The following is a 20893-nucleotide window of genomic DNA, read 5'->3' on the forward strand; positions in this document are numbered from 1 at the left end:
TTTGCTGCTTGTCACAAGTTGACAGGAGGCGAAATGTCGTGAAAGCGAGGTGAAGTAAAGACACACAGAATCAAAAAGACACATTTACCAGCACAGTGTTAATCATTACCGTTACTCAAAACAGTGTTTGAAGCATTTTATTCCAAACAATATGATGGAGTAACTCTTATCAATCACAGACTCTATTTAATGAAGAGTTTACAAGAGTTTCCCAACCAAAACAGCAGCAGCAGCAAACCTTAAAAGGGTAAATACACGATGCAAAGACTAAATAAGATAAATTTCAAGATTTTTGTCTCATAGCATGATTTAAATCAGTAACCAAGGCAATGCCAGTTATTCAGTACAAGCACATCTAAATGTGTCTTCCTATAGGTTACAGAATATTGCTTTTTGTAGATTCAAGAAGTGCGTGCTCATTGGCGACTTTGACTAGAGTCCATGGACGCCTCTTGCAGGGTCCACTTGAGTGTTTGACTTCTTGGAACCAGCGTTGCCCAGATTCAGCAAGATGGCACTGGTTTGATCCTTGGATCCTTGAATTATTACAATGGACAGATGGAGAAAAACATTAGGCAGTCTGCAGGACTTGGCCTTGGGTCACATTGGTCTTGAGAGACATCTGAAAAATGCAACTGCGTTCTTTTTTTGTTTTTTTTAAAGATGTTTTTATTGAGTTCACATATAAAAATTACATTTAACATTGAAAGCTTCAATTTTCTTTTTTTTCTTTCCGAAAAATGCAACTGCTTTCTAATTTGTAACTTTACCCTGAATTTGATTAACGCTGATGCATAGCCTGTTTCCACAAGAATGAGCGATCACAGTAATAAATAATGATGTCATTATTGTTTTGTTTTTTTCTTTACTTGTCTCTGTAGTTGAATTATTTGATTTTTTTTAAAGGGGGCTTAAGGCACATTTTAAACATCTCTTCAGAGTTCATAATGTCAGCTGTTGCTAACTGAGCTGTGTCCAGAGTCTTATTTTTTTTTGGGGGGGGGGGGTCTTCAGTACAGAAGTAGTACATCAAGGAGCAAAGCTACACTACCGTGTACTTGCTGGTTTAGGTAAGGTGAACACCCTCCATTCACTTTAACTTGCCTTTGTTATTGTCATGCTTTGAAGCAGACAGGATGTGAAGGTAATTATCAACAGACGAAGCAATTTTTGGACGAATGTGTTGCAGCGGGGACAATTACTGTAAGTAGTATATGCTTGATAAGAAATTCTTTGGTCCTCTTAAATCCTTTAAATAGTGTCACATTAATTTCAGTGAAGATAAGCTACATCTTACTGTTGTGGATTCTTTTAATTTTTTTTTCACTCTACGTGTTTTTTTTTAATGAAATAAGGCTTATTCCATATCATATAAAAGATGTATTGTGTGTTTCATCCTTTTTACAGAATCAGTGGATTCGTTTTGCATGGTAATCTATTTGAGAACACCCACATTTTCTAAATCATGTTGGATTGCAGTTTATGTTGTGAATATGATTTAGAACATTTGTTTGGGTCCATTTATCATCACTAAATTTGTTTTAGCTATTTTAGAGGAGAGACTCTCAAAAATGGAATTCTCTAATCTCCTAGAACTCAGTCTTTGTGAGGGTCACCCCTCAGACCAAGAGTTCACTCATTTGTCAAGGATGCTGACCCCCTGTTTCCATGGCAACGAGTCAACATGCTGAAGTTGCAGCCATACTAGGAGAGCGATACCCTGGCAGCCCCAAAGTCAGATTTGATGCCGGTCAAATGTTGAACTGAAGTGGAACCAAGGCTGAAGAGAAGCCTTTAGGGCTCAGTGTTAGTTTCAAACACAATGGTTTTTCAGAATCAAAATTTTTTTATTGCCAGGTATGTGGACACACACGAGGAATTTGACTCCGGTTACACCTCGCTCTCTTTAGTGCAACAAGTACAAAAATAGACAAAAAATAGACATAGAACAAGGCTAAAGTAGAAAGTCCTAACCATTTGTATGTAATACCACAACTGTATGTGTTGCAAGGCTTTTCTATTACTGTTTGTTCAAGGTTTCAACATCTTTTCAGCCTTCAGTCCAGTAAAGTTGTGTCCTGTATCCCTTGACAAATGCTGTAGCGAACAAGTGGGTACATGCTCTAGTTGTTCAGTGAAGCTTCCTCACTATTTGTTTTATTTCTCCTGAAAGAGTAAAAACAACAAGATCTAGATCGCTCTTTGTTAGATGTATAGAAAGCAGTGATTGCCATCATACAAGCGATGAGTGTCCTTACTCAAGACATAGCCTGTAACCAAGAGATGCAAATCAAATTCCCAAGAAAACAACTTTGTACAACTCCTGTACAAATTATGAGGACATTATCTACAGTAAAAATGCTCTGTGGTTGACATGACTTTTATTTGTCATCTTATGTGATGACATAATCCTTACTTTGCTGCTGCCCAAAAAAGACATGTATTTACATGGCAAATCACAATCTCAAAAGGAACTTGAACTAAGTCAATCTTTGTTTTGGAGAGTTGTAGACCTTTTCTCTCGCAGCATGTCTTGGCTCAAAATGAAAACTCTCAATCTAACAGGCAGACTGCTGTGACACTAATTGGACTGTGCTCTCATGTATTACTTCCATCATTCTGATTATTTTACTTGCAGTTGATAAGCTGACAAATCTAGTGAGGATATTCTGAAAGGCCAACTTTTTACCTGTGCTGATTATGCATCCTTTTTAAAATACTTTGAGTGTTTAATTCTTTATACTGTCGGTTATATTTATATATATATGTACTTATATTGTTGGTTAATACTTATTGTGCCTCAGAGCCTTTGGGATGAGGTTAATGTTTCCCTGATGCAGAAGGCTAAATTTGGATATATATGACCTAAAAAGAGAGAAAAATGAGAGAAACTGCAGCATTTAATTACAAAATCTGTAAAATATGATTAACAGGAAGTGGTTGAAAGCTGATGTTGTTTTTCCATGCTATGGCACCACCCTCTGGTAAACATAGGGAAGTGCTGTGTTTTTGTGTAAAAGCCTAATTTTCAGCTCTGTGGACACCTTTCAGCTGTCTGATGTCAGGTCAGACAGTTATTTTGAGAAATAAAATAACTTCCAAACGTAATCTAATCTCTCTGTTACGCTTTTTCATCGTTAATTGTTGTTGCATTTCCAGTGACAAAACAGACATTGCCTTTAAATGGGGAGGAGGAGGATGTGCAAAGCAAAAAGTATCTCAAATGTATGTCTTAAATGGGCATACTGACAGCCGCTGAAGACCTGAAAGTTGTTGCAGTGACAAATGGGAGCAGTGGTGGGAAAATAACCTCGCTATGTAAACAGGAGTTCGGAAAACAGCCACCCAATTGTTTTGCTTATACTCTTGGACGTGAATGCTGTTTTCCCCATGATATTACATACCATTCCATTTACAGCAATGGCAGCCCCGATGAGAGTGCCAGAGCAAAGCTGCAACTCCAACTGGGGATAGGAATAACTTGGTAACATGGTTGCCTCTAAAGTTGAAAAGAAAAAGTTACAAAAGGCTCCCTTTGTGGAAAAAAAATTAATATGCTTAATAAGATAAGTTATATTCATACATAATAAAACTTTAATATTTCTGCAAGACCCTCCTATAGTTAGAATATAGTTTGCACTCATGTCAGTCTATATGGTAATTAACTCTGGGGGTATTTTATGCTGTCTTATATACACATTTAACTTATAATATTGAAAGTGGTAATATTAAACTGTTTTATAATCTGCAGAGAATGTGATAAGATTATTTCTGTTAATTTAGATTTATCTTTGTCTTAATTAAGGTGTCCTTGGTGCAAGAGGGTTTACCAGAACATAACGAGAGTGAAGCTGCACTTTCATATGAAAGAGAAGATGAAATCTACCTCTGTGGATCAAGAGAGTCAATTACAGAATCTCCTCGCATCCAAACCTCGCTAACACTTTCCTCATACCCAGAGCCCCCAGATACCAAGCCTCATCGTGGTCAGCAGCATTCCCAGTCTTCGTCCTCCTCTTTTGGCTCTGCTGCTGAAATGACCCAGGCCTTGACCCTGGCCACAAAACAGTCCCAGGGTACCAGTAATAGGCATGGTCCAGGGACTGGGAACAGGAGGGTTGAATCTTCAGAGGAAGGAGGGAGTAGTGAAGCACCTCCTGCTTCTGTCTTCTTTGGAATTTTAGACGAGGGTGCTGAGCAGGCAGAGAAGTAGAACTCAGGGTCTGACACAGATCTGTGCAGACCGGACAGGAGCAGGGCAAGGTACACACGTAAGTATCTATCTTCCATACTCTTTTTATATTTCAGTCAAGTGCAAGTGCAGACTGCACAGCATATAGTGAGCAATTGTTTCGAAGTTGAATGATTATGTGTTATTTATGAGAAAATTAGATGTTTTAATGTGTTTGCTTTAAATCCAGCCACTGAGGCAAAAATTAACTTCAGGCAAAAACCTTGAAAACCAATTCAAACCGTTTTATATTGTAGGTGTGAAGCAAAAGATTTGTTATAACTTATGAATAACTTGCATGTTACTCTATCAGTGCAGCTATTTTCATGTTTTAACATGGGGTCTATTTGAGGTGGACTTAGAGGGAGAATTCCCATTGCTTTATTAGTCTGACCAGGATAAGAATAAAATATGACCATATGACGAAGCTGGCAGAAGCAAATTTGACAGACATGAACATGTGCCCCCCTGGCCTGTCATTTGATCTCTTTTCCAATCGTAAGACTTCACTGCAATGGAAAGTGAACTCCTCACTTTTCTTGCCTCACAGACCCCCCCTCCGGGTTAGTTGAAAGTAAATATGATGCTTTTATTAGTGTGCTTGCTTCAGCAGGGGGAGCATAAAATGGATTTTACTTGTCATGTTTGCTTTAATAAGAATTAATAATAATCACATAAGTAATTATTTGTCCCTTTATTATCTTATTGTATATCTTAAATTGCATCTGGCTAAAACATATAAAGACCAGATTATGTTTCTAAAAGTTAATGCATATATTTTTATCCTTTTCCTCTGCTGTCTCCCTCTTTCTGTCCTTCCCTTTATCTCAGGGCTCAGTTACAACGAGAGCCAACGTGTGGGGGAGGCCAAGTCTAAATGTAAACGAATTGCCCGACTCCTGTCTAATGCACCCGACCCCCAAAACAAGGGAGCCTTGCTGTTTAAAAAAACGCCTCCAGAGGGTCAAGAAGTACACACTTGTGAGTTACGGGACTGGTGTCGACAAGAGAAACCAAATAGAGGGGGAAACTGACAAAGTTAGATCAGCTGGATATTCCTTTGTGGCTACAAGTGATTCTGAGCCAGAGGAGCTATATTGTCTTTATCACAAGCACAATAATTTGTTTGAGTTGAAGAAGTGTTCAAGAAATGGAAGAACTACTAGAGACAAGAGGGAAGGGAATTTTGATGTTTTCCCAACGGCGCAAACGAATGGAAGAACTTGTTTCAGAGCATGACGTACAGAGAAGTAAAGGATCACTTGTGGAGGCATCAGCAGAGCAACACAATACAGGAGCACAGAATATTTATGACGCTGCGGAAATGCACAAGCATACTGATGAGACCAGTTCCATGGATATAAATCTCATGAAACATTTAGAGTACCAAGAAAACACTCAACATGTGAACCACCTCTCCCACACACCAAAACCCTTGGTGCCAAACAGAACGGCAAAACCTTTTAAGGGATTTCAAGATGACTCAGCTCAAGCTCACCTGCCTGGTAGCGTCAGTCCAGCCCAAATGAAACATGAACCTATATTCAAAGTACCTGTGCCCATTAACACTAACCCAAAGGTTTGGTCTCCAACAGGAGATGTCATAGCCTCGAGGGATGAGCGAATATGTGTGCCAGCCAAACGGAAAGTCGCTAATAAACAGCCATCAAAGATGACGCAAGACTCAGATCCACACATTCAAAACAAAGGGGAAAGGAAGTCCTACATTGAGTCAGAGGAAGACTGTTTCAGTCTGGGTGCTGAAGCTTGCAACTTCATGCAACCCAGAACAGTAAAACTCAAGAATCCCCCTCCAGTTGCCCCAAAACCCACCATCGACCCATCCTGCCCACCTTGGTTAAGAAGGAGTCCCTCCACTGAGCCCTATGTTCCTCCAAAAAGTCCGGTATCACAGCCAACTCACAGTCCTGTGGGGCCTCATAGTCAGCATTATTTACAGCAGCAAGATTGGGCTCAGCCTCAACAGATGGCCAGCCGTTGGGCATCAAATCAAACCCAGGCAACACTTCAAACACCTGCCAATGCTTGGAATCCGGTCATCTCCTCTTCTCAGCTACATCCTCAGCCAACCACAAAAAGCTGGAGTCAACAGTCAGCACAATCCCCTGTGAGTATGCAGGCCCGCAGTCCTACTTACGGCCCTCATTCACAGCAAAAAAACAAGTTAGAAAGTGCTCCAAACTCAGTTGCCTCCTGCCCACCACAAGCTGGGAACTCCAATGTCCCCATGTCAAAATCCTTGCAGGTTTCTCCAAAGAGCCGAATCTTAGACAGAGGCATAAATCAGGCTGTTGAGGGTTCAGCCATGGCGGGAAAGGGGGCAGAATTGTTTGCAAAAAGACAGTCTCGTATGGAGAAGTTTGTTGTTGATGGTGAAACAGTGCAAGCTAACAAAACAAGATCCCCCTCCCCATCTTTGTCCCTTCCTAACTCTTGGAGGTATTCATCTAACATTCGTGCCCCACCTCCATTGTCATATAATCCTCTTCTTTCTCCTTTCTACCCTCCATCAGCAGCCAAGCAACCCCCTTCCACAAGCCCCAAACTGAAGCCCAAGACCAAAGAGAAACCTAAATCAGCCCCCAAGCAATTCAACGCCTTAGATATCATGAAACATCAGCCCTATCAGTTGGACTCGTCTCTGTTCAAGTATGATGCAGCATCTGAGACCAAAAGCCCCAGCCCTAAACCAACTCCTGTTTTAAAGTTTGAAGTAACCAAAAGCCGTAAACAAAGATCTGCATCCTCTCATTTTCCTCATGATACCTCTGAGCTTGCTGTTCAAAGCGAGGCAGAAGCCCCTGCTAAGTCTTCTGGATCGGTAAGTCTCCAAAACTCCTCTGCCCACAACACGAGATCAGTTGACAAACGCTTGGATAAAAAGCTCGCTGTCACAACTGCAGCCCATCACATAAGCACCAAGAAACCACAGAGTGCCCAACCTGCAAGCACATCCTCGCAGCATTCATCTCTTGGCAACAGCATAGCTTCGGCTTTCTCTCCCGCATCTCTTATTGCCCGAGGCGCACGTCAAATGGCTCCTCGGCCAAATTTTTCTGCAAAGAAACCAGTGGTGACAGGCAAACAGTGGAAGCCTGTTGCTATGCTTCATTCGACATAACACTGTACATGGTCATGATTTGGTGTAGTCTGAGACGATAATTAGATCCTTACATCAGCAAACTTGGTGGCTTCCTAAATGTCTTAACAGGTGGAAATATTTAGACTTTTGCACTATTGTAGGCCTCATCCAAAGTGATTTACAGTTTGCAGTTATAAGGAAATATGTAGCTATTTAAAAATTGTGTAAAAATGTATTAAAACTAAAATTGAGTTCAATTCAGTTTAAAATATATAGAGACTAAAAAGTATAATTCACAACAGAATGTAATCTCATGTCTCTCCTCATAGAGAGGCACAACAATTCCCTTTGATTGATAAACTTGTGAATAATATATAGTAAGAATTCTTAAAGCACATCATCTTCCTTAATCTTGGAAGGTGTGTGTGTGTGTGAACTGGAGAAAAGTGATAAAACAATGTCAAAGCATTCTCTGGAAGTGCTTCTACATGTGCAATAATGTGTGCAGAGAGGCTTGTTGAACTAATGCCTATAGACTTTTTTTTTGTAAGAGAAGTTCACAGGTACTTTTATGTAGCCATAGTAACCACTGAACCCCCAAACACAAATAAATAACAATCAATAACATACTTGATTATTACTTTCAATTCTATTCTGTTAAAATTCTGTTGCCTGGTAATTCCCTTGAGTCGTTTGAATTCACTGAATTTCCAATAATTGATTGTGTTTGGGGGAAACCTGTCAATGCACTAATTTCAGTTCCTTCAGTTCCAATTTCAGTCTCATTCCAGACTCACAACAGATAAAAGCATTAATGCTGTGATCATCAACCCTGACGACTTTGACATTTTCTCTCTTTTTAAACGTGGATGTATTTTCCTGCAACCTACAGTTATGGCCAGTTATCAAACTGTATCTTCACCTTTGGTGGAAAGCTTCAACAACCACTGAATTACCAAGATTTGAATGTTCCACTTTATAATAATGACTCGCATTATTATTAGCAACTCAAGATGATACCAGAAAAAAAAACAAATGCCTTGTTTGTCTCCATGTCTTTGCCTTTCTAACTTATCACTGTTTATTGCATTTCTTGTTCTCAGCACAGTCATGCTATTAAATTTCTTTTCCCTCCTACCTGTCTACTTTCTTTGGGTATTGAGAACTCATACTTGCCTGTCTTTGGACTGCTCTGAGTGGCACACGCTTCCTCCGTCACCTTTCTCAGCACCTCACATTTGAATGCAGAATTCATTTATAATTACTCCACTGAGAGCAGGTATGAATCCATCTTTTTCTAATTTAAATTGTCATGTCTGTTATGTTCATCTCACAACTGTTTCCAGCAGCACACCTTAAGATCTGAACATGAAAAGTTTGAGAGTATAATCTTGGCCCTCAAAGGATTTTTCTCTACATTCCTGTAAGAAATTGGTCATAGTCTATGAGGAAAATCCACTTTAAGGCAGGCAGAATTTCCATTTTACTCTTGATACTTCACATCTGTCCCTCCCAGGTCATATATTTCCTGAAAAAACAAAACAAAACTTTTTTTTCCAATGTAGTTTACACGTTTAACCATGAAATTTAATTGAAAAATTCCTGAATAGTTTTTTTTAATGGAAAAGTCTCTAAATATGTAGGCTATTGTGCAGCAATAGAAGAATACTCAAATATGTTTAAAGTAGTACATTTTTTAAACTTTACACTCGCCATATTGTTACATTCAGTGTTTTTTTTTTCAGAAAATGTTTTTTGCAGTGTGTTAACTTCAAGGTTTTCTTAGTCTGTGTGGTACCTACACTCACTGATACCCACACTTTATCAAGGACACCTGCGGAAATATAATCCAATATAACAGCTCAACCATAAAGTCTACTTTTCCAAAGCTTTCATGTTATCGATTTTTGTTGTTGTCAAGAAGCTAACATTTTACTGTATGCTATAGTGGTTGGAATGGTGTATTGGACAGCTCTATTTTGTCCATATATAAACATATGAAATTCTGCTTCTATGGCAAAAAAATAATTTTCCTCATGATACCTCTGAGCTATAATTATACCAGAATTTGTAATACCTTAAAGTATTGCTAGCACAGAAATAGATAACGAGCAAGCAAATACAAAAAAAAAAATGTAAGTAATCATGAACAATCCCACAGTAATTTCTAACTCGGTGTTTCTGTTGAGAATCAGTTTACAGAAACAGGGACAGCCTACTATGATAGCCCACCACTCACCCCACCACGTGACATTTACAAACTCTGGATTTTCCTGGGAAACAAATTAAAGTTGCCAGAGAAATAGTTCCAAGCTAGGTTTTGTAATCGTTTTTAATATCATTCCCACTGTACATTCAAGGTCTGGGAAGCAGCAGCAGGTGAGTTGTAAACATTTCACGTCTTTTTGACTTTTCATTGTCTGTATAACGGATCTCACCAAAATTTCCCAGTTTTAATGGGATTGAAATCAAACTCAGTTCTCAAAATGACCGACAGATCTGAAATGTGTCGCAGGACAAAGAATTTAGAAAACAATCTTGTTGTTGAATCAGGATTTTCAAAGCACAGTGTCAGGGTCACCATGTAGCCGCTAAAATACAAAAATACATTTCACTGCACAAGAAGTGGTAGACAAACCTTTTAGATACTTAAATGATATGTTTATGTCAAGTACAAAAAGAGACAAAAAAATATTTTCAATATAATGAAGTTATTTTTGCAACATTATCATGTGTCACTTTACATTTCTGTCTTCACTAAAATTTTGTTTCAATAAAATATATCATGAAATTATTGTCGTACAGGCTTCTATAAAGCCAGAGGATGGCAGCAAAGTCTGTATAGCTGCCGATGAACAAGTAAAACAAATGTATGCTTTAATTTCAGGGTTTTAGCAGGAACCGATCCCTGAGCCTGCCCCAGAGACTGAATTCATTGCCTTCTCCTGGACTTCTGTCAACAAAAAGCACACCTGGATTCCAGCCATCTTTTTCGTCGATACGGAGGCAAGCATCTTTTCAAGGAAAGGCTCACAAGCCACTGACACCATGGGAGGCGGCGTCAAGAAGCCCCATTGGCTCGGTTGATGAAGCCTTTATGTTTCAGAGCCTGCCGTCATCCATTGCTTCTAATGTGAAAGCTGCAGCACACCAGAAATCTCCGCCAGAACCTCCTGATGAATGGAGGCACAGGGTGTCGCTTGATCCTGCGGCTGTCAGCAAGGGTCATTATCATCATGCAGTCCCTGCTTTTCAGGCTCCATCCATCAGCAGGACATTTTCACTTGAAAAACCAGCCTTCTACGGGCCTCCCTTCAGACCTGCACAGCCACTGAGGTCTGTCAGTAGGAGCAGTACTGGATACATGGCACAAGGCTCCAGGCCAACAAAGTACTTTCAATTGTATAGTGCAGTCCAGTAAAGGTAATTTCATTGGGATGAAGTAAGCCGTACATCACCTAATTAGAGGTACACATTTATATTACCATTAACGGTTTATGGTATAGTTGGTAAAGTAAAATGTTATCACAGAAGCATCAGAGAGACTGAAAATTATTTTGAGCAATGATGAAAAATGAATGTGGGCTGACTTTTACTTAAAAGGTCTCAGACAATTGATGATGATGTACTTTTTTTGGGGGGGGGGGGGCTTTTTATGCCTTTAATGGATAGGACAGTTGGAGAGAGAGGAAGCAGGGGGCAGAGAGAGGGGGGAGACATGCAGCAAAGAGTGCGGGTGCGGAACTCGAACTGGGGCCCGCTGCAGCGAGGACTGTAGCCTCTGTACATGGGGCGGCTGCTTAACCCACTACGCCACCGACCGCCCCTGATGATGTACTCTTGATGGTAGAAATTGTTCTTAGTTTTTAATGTCGTCGTTTGATTTGAAGGACACAACTTATTACTATTATGCGACAAGATTCATGTCGCAGTTTGTTGACACAAGGCAGAAAGCAAGTCACTTTGTGTGCAGTGTGTGGAGCCTTTAAAAAAATATTGTGAGTTTATCACTTTTTTGGGTTAAGCATGTTATTTCACTTTTAAACATTTTTCGCATGAATAGCCTTTAGATTTGTCAATTATCCTGAAGTATTGGAACCCGACTGATGATGCGTTTTTCAGGGCCGATATTGATATAGAATATAAAAAAAAATAAAATCCCATGATCGATAAAACAGATAGTCTTCAAATATTTACACACACCTTGAGTGTGTACACTATACTTTGCTACAGTACATCTACTGTAGGGAACGCTGGGAATACGGAACGCAATGAAATTTGAGTCACTCTGCTCACCAAACCATATCTATTTCCAAATAATCCCAAGCATCTTTTTCGGCATTATGATCTGTAAATAATGTTCTATTGGCACATATCAGATAACATGTACACTGAATTATATCCGTCTGTGATATCGGATGATAAAATTAGCCAGTTTAGCTATTGGTTGGGTTGAGCATGAGTCTGCCCATCACTCATTGCTATAGATGCTTTGGGACTTCTTACTGACAGCAACCCACCATTTCTTCTCTTTATGCTGCAGTGCCTTTATGGGAAACTTGAAGTTCGAGCTGCACTTTGATGACGACTTTATTGAATAACCATATGTGAGATTTCTCCACTAACGTTAACTTTTTGCTATCATCATGTGTGTTTTTAAGTGAAGAGGAGTGAATCTTGCACTCGTATCCTGCGCTGTGTGGTGTTACACAGAACCACTTTTCAAACAGAAACTAAATGAATTAAAACACTTCAAACACATTTTTCTCTCCTTTATTTTTAGTACATTATCAGTAGTCCATAGATATTTTTCTACTTCAAAAAGTATGCGTTTGATTTTCATTTCTCTGGATTTTCTAATTCCACTCTCTGTTTATGAACAAACAACCTATATGACTGTTTCAGTTGGAAGACCTGCTGGTAGATTTGCTTTGTGATACCACATCCTGCCAACACCAATATAAAACACTGCATTGATACTCCTCAGTTTAATTTAGGTGCTTTACTGAAACATAAAACAGTGCAGCAGGTCATTCCTGCCAGCAGCAACAGCCAAACGCAAAGACTGCTTATGTCAAATAATTATAAATTAATTACCAATTACTGTTATTCACTATTAATTACAAAAAAACAACAAAAAAAATGATATATTGCAACATTACAATTTTCCTTTGTTTTATTTGTGTATTTTTTCATTTGATTTCCTTTATTTCATTAAGCCTCAGCATCATGCTTAATTTCAGTGTATTTATTTTTACAAGAGATTAAATATTAAATATGCCATGAGTAAAATAACAAAGTTAGCAGCCAGAATAATGACCACCGTATCTCTTTATAAATAGAATTTTTGGCACAGTTCCATCACTGCTTCAATTCCCATTACTTATCTTTTTATCATTATCCAAAGTCAGCAATTACAAACAATAACAGAAGCACTACTTTGCAGAGAGAAGTAAAAGTTGCTGCCATACGGAGTATTAACAACCTCTCTAACTTGAAGGCATGGAAATTCTGAGGTTATGTCAACCCCCAGAGACTTGTTGACTTTGAATATTCACAAAGAAACGGAACATCTCTCAGCAGAGGAATCCTCATCAGTGCTGGGAACATCAGCGCACATATGTGCATGAGCTGTCCATCATCTCCTCTCCTTGCTATCCATGCCCCATGGTGTCTGCGAATGGTTTTGAGTGTTTGGCAGGTTAAATTTAGCCTATTGATGTAAGCTGCATTCCACTCACAACAGACACAGAGACACACTCAGAGTTTGGCTTTAGTATCTGTGAGTGTGAAGATCAGGAAAGATCAAACTTCCTACTGTGGGTTGACCCCTGAGTCTCCGTGTCTCCTCCACAAGGATACAAGCTGCACAGCAGGGACAACATCACAGGTATGGACAAACCTTGTCAAGGTGTATTTGTACTATCAGACGGTAATACTGAAGTCTTGTCAGAATCTTTGAGAATGTCCCTTTATTATGACAAATTAAATTTGGCTGCGCGTAACATGTAGCAGTTCATTTTCATACACCTTTGATGTTTTTAAACAGTTTATCAGTTTTATCAGTTATTTTGCTTATCTTTATTCTCATTTTGCATTCAATATATTTACTATACCTGCAAAGTCAACACCATGAAGTTCAAGTGAGTTATTCAACATTAAAAAGCCTCGCATTGTGGGCCATCAAGTTCTGCATTCGACAACAAAGCATAAAGTAAAAATATATTTGATAGCACCAACAGCTGAAAGCTATTCTTGATATCATTTTTGAGGACTTTTGTTGGCACTGCTGGGCATTTGTTGTGCCCAGTGACTCATGCGAACTTGTGGCACAATGCATCCTTGACCTTTACTCTGGTGATTTATCTAGTGACAAGTGTAAAGGGAGATACCTCTAAGATTAGCTTATATACTCATAAAACTGGTGCAGTAGAGATTAATGTTTCACATGTAGTGGTAACAAATCAATTACAAAGTGGCTCTATTGATTATGCAACACATTGTGAGACTTCAATGTGAATTCAGCAGATAATTGCTGATATGATGAGTGCTGATATGGCAGATTTATTTCATATTGCACTGTCCAAATGATTTTTAAAATTTCAGGACACACCGACAGATAGTATTTGAAGCATATTGTAGTACTGTATTATGCACAGGAAGGTATAGGGCAGTCAATGGCTTGAGAAAGTAATTGCTAAGTGTCCTTAGCTTCTATTAGTCCTTTTGATTTTTCACTGTTCTCCAGTTTGTTAACATCAGTTAAACATCACTAGTGATGTTTATGTGGGTTTCTTGCTCTGACAAACAATGAAAAACTCATCACAAACCTTAAAGTGTGCTTGGCTGTAAACTATCCAGGTAAGGGCCCACTGGTTCACAGTGCTAACAATAAAATAGCCTCTTTTTGACATGCTCAGAGAAACTACATCCTTTGTCGTGTATCTAATTCTAGTCCTCTTTAGGTTTTGCCAAATTCACCAAAGCCAGACTGTAACAATTCTCTACAATGGTAGCTCAAGAGAGGAAGAGATAAGCAGCAACTATTTGTAGAAAGGTCCATGGTACCACTGTTATGGTGTTTGACCTGAGACTCAAGAGACAAAAACAGCCAAGAGAATATCCCCTCTGATCAGAGTTCATAATGTCACGGTTGCTCTCCAGCACTAGCTTTAAATAAAGATATAGGGTGATTTACTACCAAGGGTGACTAATCCTTTGTCGTTGCCCTTTTTTCTACAGTCTATTTTGGGGTGGGTGCGAGTGTGGGTGGGAGAGGGGAGGGAAGTTGTGTGGGCCAACTGTAAAGCTGTTTGGGTAACCTGAAGGTCTCCGACAGCTGGGGTACACATGGTTTGTGCACGTGAATGAGGAAACATCATGTACCCAAAATCAAATCTCGAGTACAATGACTCATTTCCATGACAGAACTTTTACAAAAAAATTGGAAACTGTGAATTTAAATCTTATCTATGAACTTGTCCTAAACTTGACCATCTGTTAAAGTCAGACCAGAGGGTATTAAAGTGTATTTTAAAGCCACATATCCAGCTCTGTCCAGCTGTAAATCCAAGGTCAGGTTAGCCTACTGTAATGGCCAGGGTAGCTGTTTGCAACTTTTCCTCCATTTCCAAGTTTTTTATGATAGTTTCAATTAATGTAACCCTTGAATTTACCATCTTTCCTGAAAGACTTAAAGGATAACTGCGGTATTTTCAACATTAAGCCTCTTTTCTGAGTCGTCTGCAATGTTTTAGAACCCCCCTCACCGCTTTTTTGATGTTTACTGCTGTCTCCGGTATTTGCCTAATTTTGATTCATCTCAACCTGCTTCAGAATGGCAAGTCATATGCATGTCCAAAAAGGTCCGTAAAAGCACCATAAACGTCCGTTTTCAAAATCATCAACTCACCGGAGTGGTTACTGGTGTGCACTGGTAATCCATATCAAATTTCGTTGCGAAAAGTTGCTTCTGTCGTGTTTTATTTGGCAGCTCGTTCATGCTCGAACTATTTTCTTAGCCACCTCACAGCCGTGGATAAACTTCCGCTCAGCAGTTGAATCTGACTTGCTATACTCCACACCATTGATGGCGATTGTTCATTGTCCTTCGGCATGTTTCGGTGACGGAGTAATATCAACGAACATCCAGTCTTCAATAGAACTCAATGGGATTTACAAAATGTCAAATAAAACACGACAGAAGCAACTTTTCGCAACGAAATTTGATATGGATTACCAGTGCACACCAGTAACCACTCCGGTGAGTTGATGATTTTGAAAACGAACGTTTATGGTGCTTTTACGGACCTTTTTGGACATGCATATGACTTGCCATTCTGAAGCAGGTTGAGATGAATCAAAATTAGGCAAACACCGGAGACAGCAGTAAACATCAAAAAAGCGGTGAGGGGGGTTCTAAAACATTGCAGACGACTCATAAAAGAGGCTTAATGTTGAAAATACCGCAGTTATCCTTTAAAAGCAGAATTCACCAAAGGCAATCTTTCAAATAGAGTCCAAAACCTACGTACCTTTATACACATGAGACTCTCAAGTCAGTGAAATGATTTGGAAAACACAATTATTTTCTAACGCGCTACAACAATTGGTGTGTGTGTGTGTGTTTGCCATGCACGTTTTCACACAAATTTGCATTTACACAAAGTCTCATAAAGTAATTACCACACTGAACCTGGGGCCATTCCATTCCATTACAGTCAATGACAAGAGAAAAATCCAGTCTGTCTGGGTTAAGCTTTTACCTAAATTTGCCTTACTAGAATGATACATGTTGGTACATGTATGTATTTTGAAAATGTTTTATGTAACAGACAATTAATAAGCTTATGTTACTGAGTACCCACATAAGTTGCATCTTGTATAGATTTTTTTTTTTTTTTCTGTTGATATCTATAATCTCTTCTTGTTTTGTTGCCTGGACAGGAGACTGCATCATGGATCTCGGAAAGAAGCTCTGCACTCCAAAAGACATCATGTTGGAGGAGTTGTCACTACTTTCCAACAGAGGTTCCAGGCTTTTCAAAATGCGCCAGAGGAGATCTGAGAAATACACATTTGAAAGTATTCAAAACGAAGCAAATGCACTATTGAATGTAAGACATCTTGTCTGCATTGTTGATCCTTTCTTGTGTTTAAAATATTAGTTGTAATTACTCTCTTGCACAATACTGCGGCTCCCTGGAATTCTGGTGTTAGCGCCTCAACCCCATTTACAGAATAACTTTGTCAGGAAATGTGCTCTTTAAAAAAGTGTTACCACACATGGACGATAAGCGACATGTGCCTCATGCCTTTTTTATCCTGCTGCCAAATCTTGTGAGGGGCTGTTCAGGCACTTTGCTGAGGAGCTGCTCCCCTGTTTATCAGCACACATACGTGTGTCGTGGTACTGTTGCTAGTGCTTGTGTGTATATATATCTAAGCGCACACAAGATAATGTAACATTTGGTTTATTCTGTTTTGCAGAGTGATATTATGAATCAGAATACACACACAGTGGAGATTAACGTGATACCACCAGCCGATGGCAATGCTGCTAATGCAGAAAACATCTCTTCAGGTAATTTTGCAGTTCAGTAAATCCAGTCCATCCAATTCCTTAATGAGAAGTCTTTTGGTAAACATGAAATGTACTCATACTGACAATGATTGACTTCATTGCTTTCTTCTGTAGACATTAGGCTAAAATTAAGACATTGCACTGCACACTGACAATTTATATCAACACCACAGCCATAACAGCTGGTCTTATCGTAACTGGCAACTACTTTCCAATGATGAAGCCATAGAACTGTATGTAACTATGATTTAGCAATTCACTGAAGCAAACAAAGCCCTATATGTATTCTAAAATGCTTTGGAATCGTGTATCATCCTATCACAACACAGTATGTGATGAGCACACGCTCCAACTGTGCTATTTTAAGTCCCTAGATCATGATGATGGACAGCTTAGTCTGCCTGTGTTAAGTGTTTTCAAAGCACAGTATCTATTCTTAATCCCATCCACTTTAAGCTTTCATAAAAAGAGAGAAAGAAAGAAATGAGGCTAAAGAAAATAGTTCTGCATTCAGTGTAAGCCCCTGATCGCAAACCAAGCTGTCAGATCATTCTGTTGTAATATTAGAACAATTATCTACAGTATCATTTCTCCTTGATTTATAAGTTTTGTTTATCTCCTCACAGACATGACTGACGAAAAGACAAATAGCACAACAATGCCCAAGTCCTATCACTCGCCATGGGAGGAGGCCATCCTCCGTGACCCTGAACTCGCTGAAACGGTCCAACTCAGAATGCCAACGGCAGACCCACGACCAGAGCTCCCTGAATACAAATGCTTCAACCGGTGAGGAAACTACAAGTAGAGTTGAATGGGTTAGTACAGGGTATAACACAGAGCAGAGTACCGTTCAATGTGTTGATTTTAATTTCAGGGTTGCCACTCCTTTTGGTGGCTTTGACAAAACTACGAGAGGTATCACATTCAAGCTCCCCGAGGTAGACTTGAATCCACCACGATACCCGGAGCTCAATGAGTCGGCAATCAGGCGGCCCACCTTCAACAGGACAGCCCAGGGATGGATATCTGAGGGCACTCATCTCATCCTACCTACCATTACCCTGGAGCCCATAAATGTCCCAGAGTCTGATGACCTGTAGATGATTTTACCGGTTTCTGGCAACGTGAATCATGTTGCAGTATTTTCGCTTAGCCTATGACAACAAAATAGTTGTGCAGATGTTATTACTTCCAAATATTTAAGATTTTATCCCATGCAATGAACAAAAGATACCAAATGATTTTGTTCTGGAATGAACTCTCATCTTTAGTGTGCACAGAAAAGAAAATGCACCCAGAGAAAATGATGTAAATAACAAGTGGAATGTACTATTCAGTAAATTATTCCACCAAGAGTGAAAACAAAGCTGTAAATCTTAACAATGTTGGACTGAAGTGATGAATATTTAATGTAAATAAAGACGACAACTTTTGTTTAGGTGGTACAAGAACAAAAAATGGAACATATATTTGGTTACCAATAGTGAGCACTTTTGGTAACAGTTTTGATTCAGTTTCATTTAGCACCAAGTCATGGCAAATGTCATCTCTGGGCATTTTACACAGAAAGTTTAAAACATTTTTTTTCTTTGAATATGCAGAGCCATGAATATATATTGGAGAATATGATTTACATATGATTGATAAATGCATCTCTAAATGAAACTTTTCATATTAGATTGAGAAATTTAGTGTGTATGAATATAAGTCTCTCTCCTCACATGCTCAGAAATAAGACTGTGTGTTTAATCAATACTTTAAGACACTGTGTTTTGTGCTATAGATTATAATGCAATAAAAGAAAAAACTGAAGTTTTGCCTTTCGGACAGTGGTAAAAGAGAGAGGAAGAGACACGGGGCAGGAACAAAAGTGTGTAAAGCTCTGTAGGACTGGTTTCAGAGTTACTGGAAACTTAGACAGAAACTGAGCAAAAGCTCAGTACTCTAAAGAATGTGCATGTCATCCACATAGAACTGTCTCCAAAGGAGGAAACAATATCTTATCATTATCATTTGTTTTTGTGTCACCAATCTTAGCGTGTGAATCTTTTTTTTCCAACATAATATGTAAGTTTAGGGTGATCTTAGTGCAGCCAAAGGAAGTTTGTTCTAATAAAATACTGAGCTGAAACTGTATGCCACATAACTGCCTCTTATGGTGGCCATGCACAGAGATTTGCAGCCGCAGTGAGGCTTGATAACTCACAGAAAACTGGATGGAAAGATATAAAACAGACACATCTCTAAAAATAACCTTAAGAACATTAGCATCGAGTTTGACAGCTCATCTGAAAAGAGTTCAGATCAGCCAAATCCAGCAGGAGAAATATGAGGCATATTTTTTTTCAGACTTTATAAATAATTCCAAAAATCCTTCCTGTGTACCAAGAGAGGCTTTTTTGTGTTTCAGTAACAGAATGTGTCACGCTGGAAAAATATGAATGACTGACCGTTAAAAGATAGACAAAGACTCATGCAGTTATACTGTGCGTATGTACATTCGTCCATCCTCTCAGACTGCACATCCATATCTTCTCCACATATTTGTTTAGTTAAGTTCTAAATATATGAACATAAATGTGCTGTCAGATTTGAAATGTTGTCTCCTCAAATCTATTTGGCAGACATAAACTTAAACCCAGCCTTACCCTAACCTTAAAACATATCCCCATGTTATGGGTCTTGCTTTTTTAGGTTGTATAAGGAAGACACGCCTTTCTGAGACTGCGTAAACCGATTCAGGTCCGCAAAACACAAGCACCACCTTGTCCTCAAGCTTTGCAAGTAATTAGATTTTATTTTCAATCACAATCCTTTCTGAAATTTTAAATTCAGTAACTGTTTGACGGTGAACTCAGTATTGACCAAACTATATTTTTTTCTGTTTTTTTTTTAGTTCTGCCTGGACCTCGAGCGTAAAATGCACAATCATAAATGTAAGATGCATTCTTCAAACAAAGGGAGACCAGCAGCAGTGTTCTATTTATCTATTTATCACTCGCTTCCAGTCATGTGGGGGGAAGAAAGTTAATTCTCTTTTAGTTCTAAGGTTTTACGTATCAGAATATAATAAAGTCATCTGGTCCAACCAATTTCAATCTTCTTTACAATGTTGCTTCAGTTCATTGAGGTTTGCAGGCATTTGTTCATGCACAACTCTCTTAAGGTCCCACCAGAGCATTTCAGCCAGGTTGAGGACCTTGAGGGGCCATTGCAACACCTCAATTCTTTACTCTTTTCAGCCAATCGGTTAAGTCTCTGCTGTTTTTGGGATCATTTTCCTGTTGAATAACTTCAGCCAAGCTTTAACCCTCAGACAGATGGCCCCATATTTTATTTCTAGAATACTTTGGTATACAGAGGAGTTCATGGTCAACTTAATGACTACAATACCTCTAAAATACTCAAGTTGGCTTTATTAAATGTTAGGTCTTTAGCTGGGAAAACATTTTTAATTAATGATTTTATCACTGAGCACACCCTGGATTTTATGTTTTTAACTGAAACTTGGTTAGACCAAAATAACAGTGCTGCTGTTCTCATTGAGTCGACCCCTCCTGGTTACAGCTTTATCAGCGAGGCCAGAGTGAGCAGGAGAGGAGGAGGGGTGGCAGTCTTATTTAATGAATCATTTCAGTTATCTCCTGGAAGTTTTCAGTCCTTTGAATATGTGGCTGTACAGCTGAAGGCCTCATCCAGAGCCCTGTTTCTGAATGTTTACAGGCCCCCCAAATACTGTGCAGACTTTTTTGATGACCTCAATGAACTGCTGTCTATGATCTGTGTTGAGTTTGACTGTAATTATTGTTGGTGATTTTAACATCCATGTGGACAACCCTCAGGACAAAGGGACAAAAGACCTGAGTAACACTCTGGACAACTTTGGGCTGACTCAGCATGTAACAGAGGCCACGCACAACAGGGGCCACACTCTAGACTTACTGATCTCTAAGGGTCTGAGCATTTCAAAGGT

General features: G+C 39.1%; 2 protein-coding genes across 2 annotated transcripts; both read left to right on the forward strand.

Annotated features, from left to right (window-relative positions):
• Positions 1-3642: 3642 nt before the first annotated feature.
• synpo2b (synaptopodin 2b) lies at positions 3643-8471 on the forward strand. Its single transcript, XM_075462363.1, is given in 5 exon segments — positions 3643-3657; positions 3806-4271; positions 5063-5175; positions 5177-5355; positions 5357-8471. Coding segments are annotated over 5 exon segments (2790 nt in total). The 3' UTR covers positions 7374-8471.
• Positions 8472-13093: 4622 nt separating this feature from the next.
• myoz2b (myozenin 2b) lies at positions 13094-18732 on the forward strand. The gene is made up of 5 exons (XM_075462981.1): positions 13094-13224; positions 16281-16450; positions 16824-16917; positions 17544-17706; positions 17795-18732. Exons 2-5 carry the CDS (start codon positions 16292-16294, stop codon positions 18018-18020), a joined length of 642 nt encoding a protein of 213 aa, XP_075319096.1. The 5' UTR covers positions 13094-13224; positions 16281-16291; the 3' UTR covers positions 18021-18732.
• The last annotated feature ends 2161 nt before the right edge of the window (positions 18733-20893 follow it).

The sequence above is a fragment of the Odontesthes bonariensis genome, chromosome 4 (assembly GCF_027942865.1).
Source record: "Odontesthes bonariensis isolate fOdoBon6 chromosome 4, fOdoBon6.hap1, whole genome shotgun sequence".
Taxonomy (NCBI): domain Eukaryota; kingdom Metazoa; phylum Chordata; class Actinopteri; order Atheriniformes; family Atherinopsidae; genus Odontesthes; species Odontesthes bonariensis.

What these genes read in the sequence shown, in the direction of transcription:
- myoz2b (XM_075462981.1), top strand. Translation starts at nt 16,292, where the DNA reads ATGGATCTCGGAAAGAAGCTCTGCACTCCAAAAGACATCATGTTGGAG. An exon ending in AAGCAAATGCACTATTGAAT is followed by an intron (nt 16,451 to 16,823) that starts GTAAGACATCTT and finishes TCTGTTTTGCAG; the next exon opens with AGTGATATTATGAATCAGAA. An exon ending in TGCAGAAAACATCTCTTCAG is followed by an intron (nt 16,918 to 17,543) that starts GTAATTTTGCAG and finishes ATCTCCTCACAG; the next exon opens with ACATGACTGACGAAAAGACA.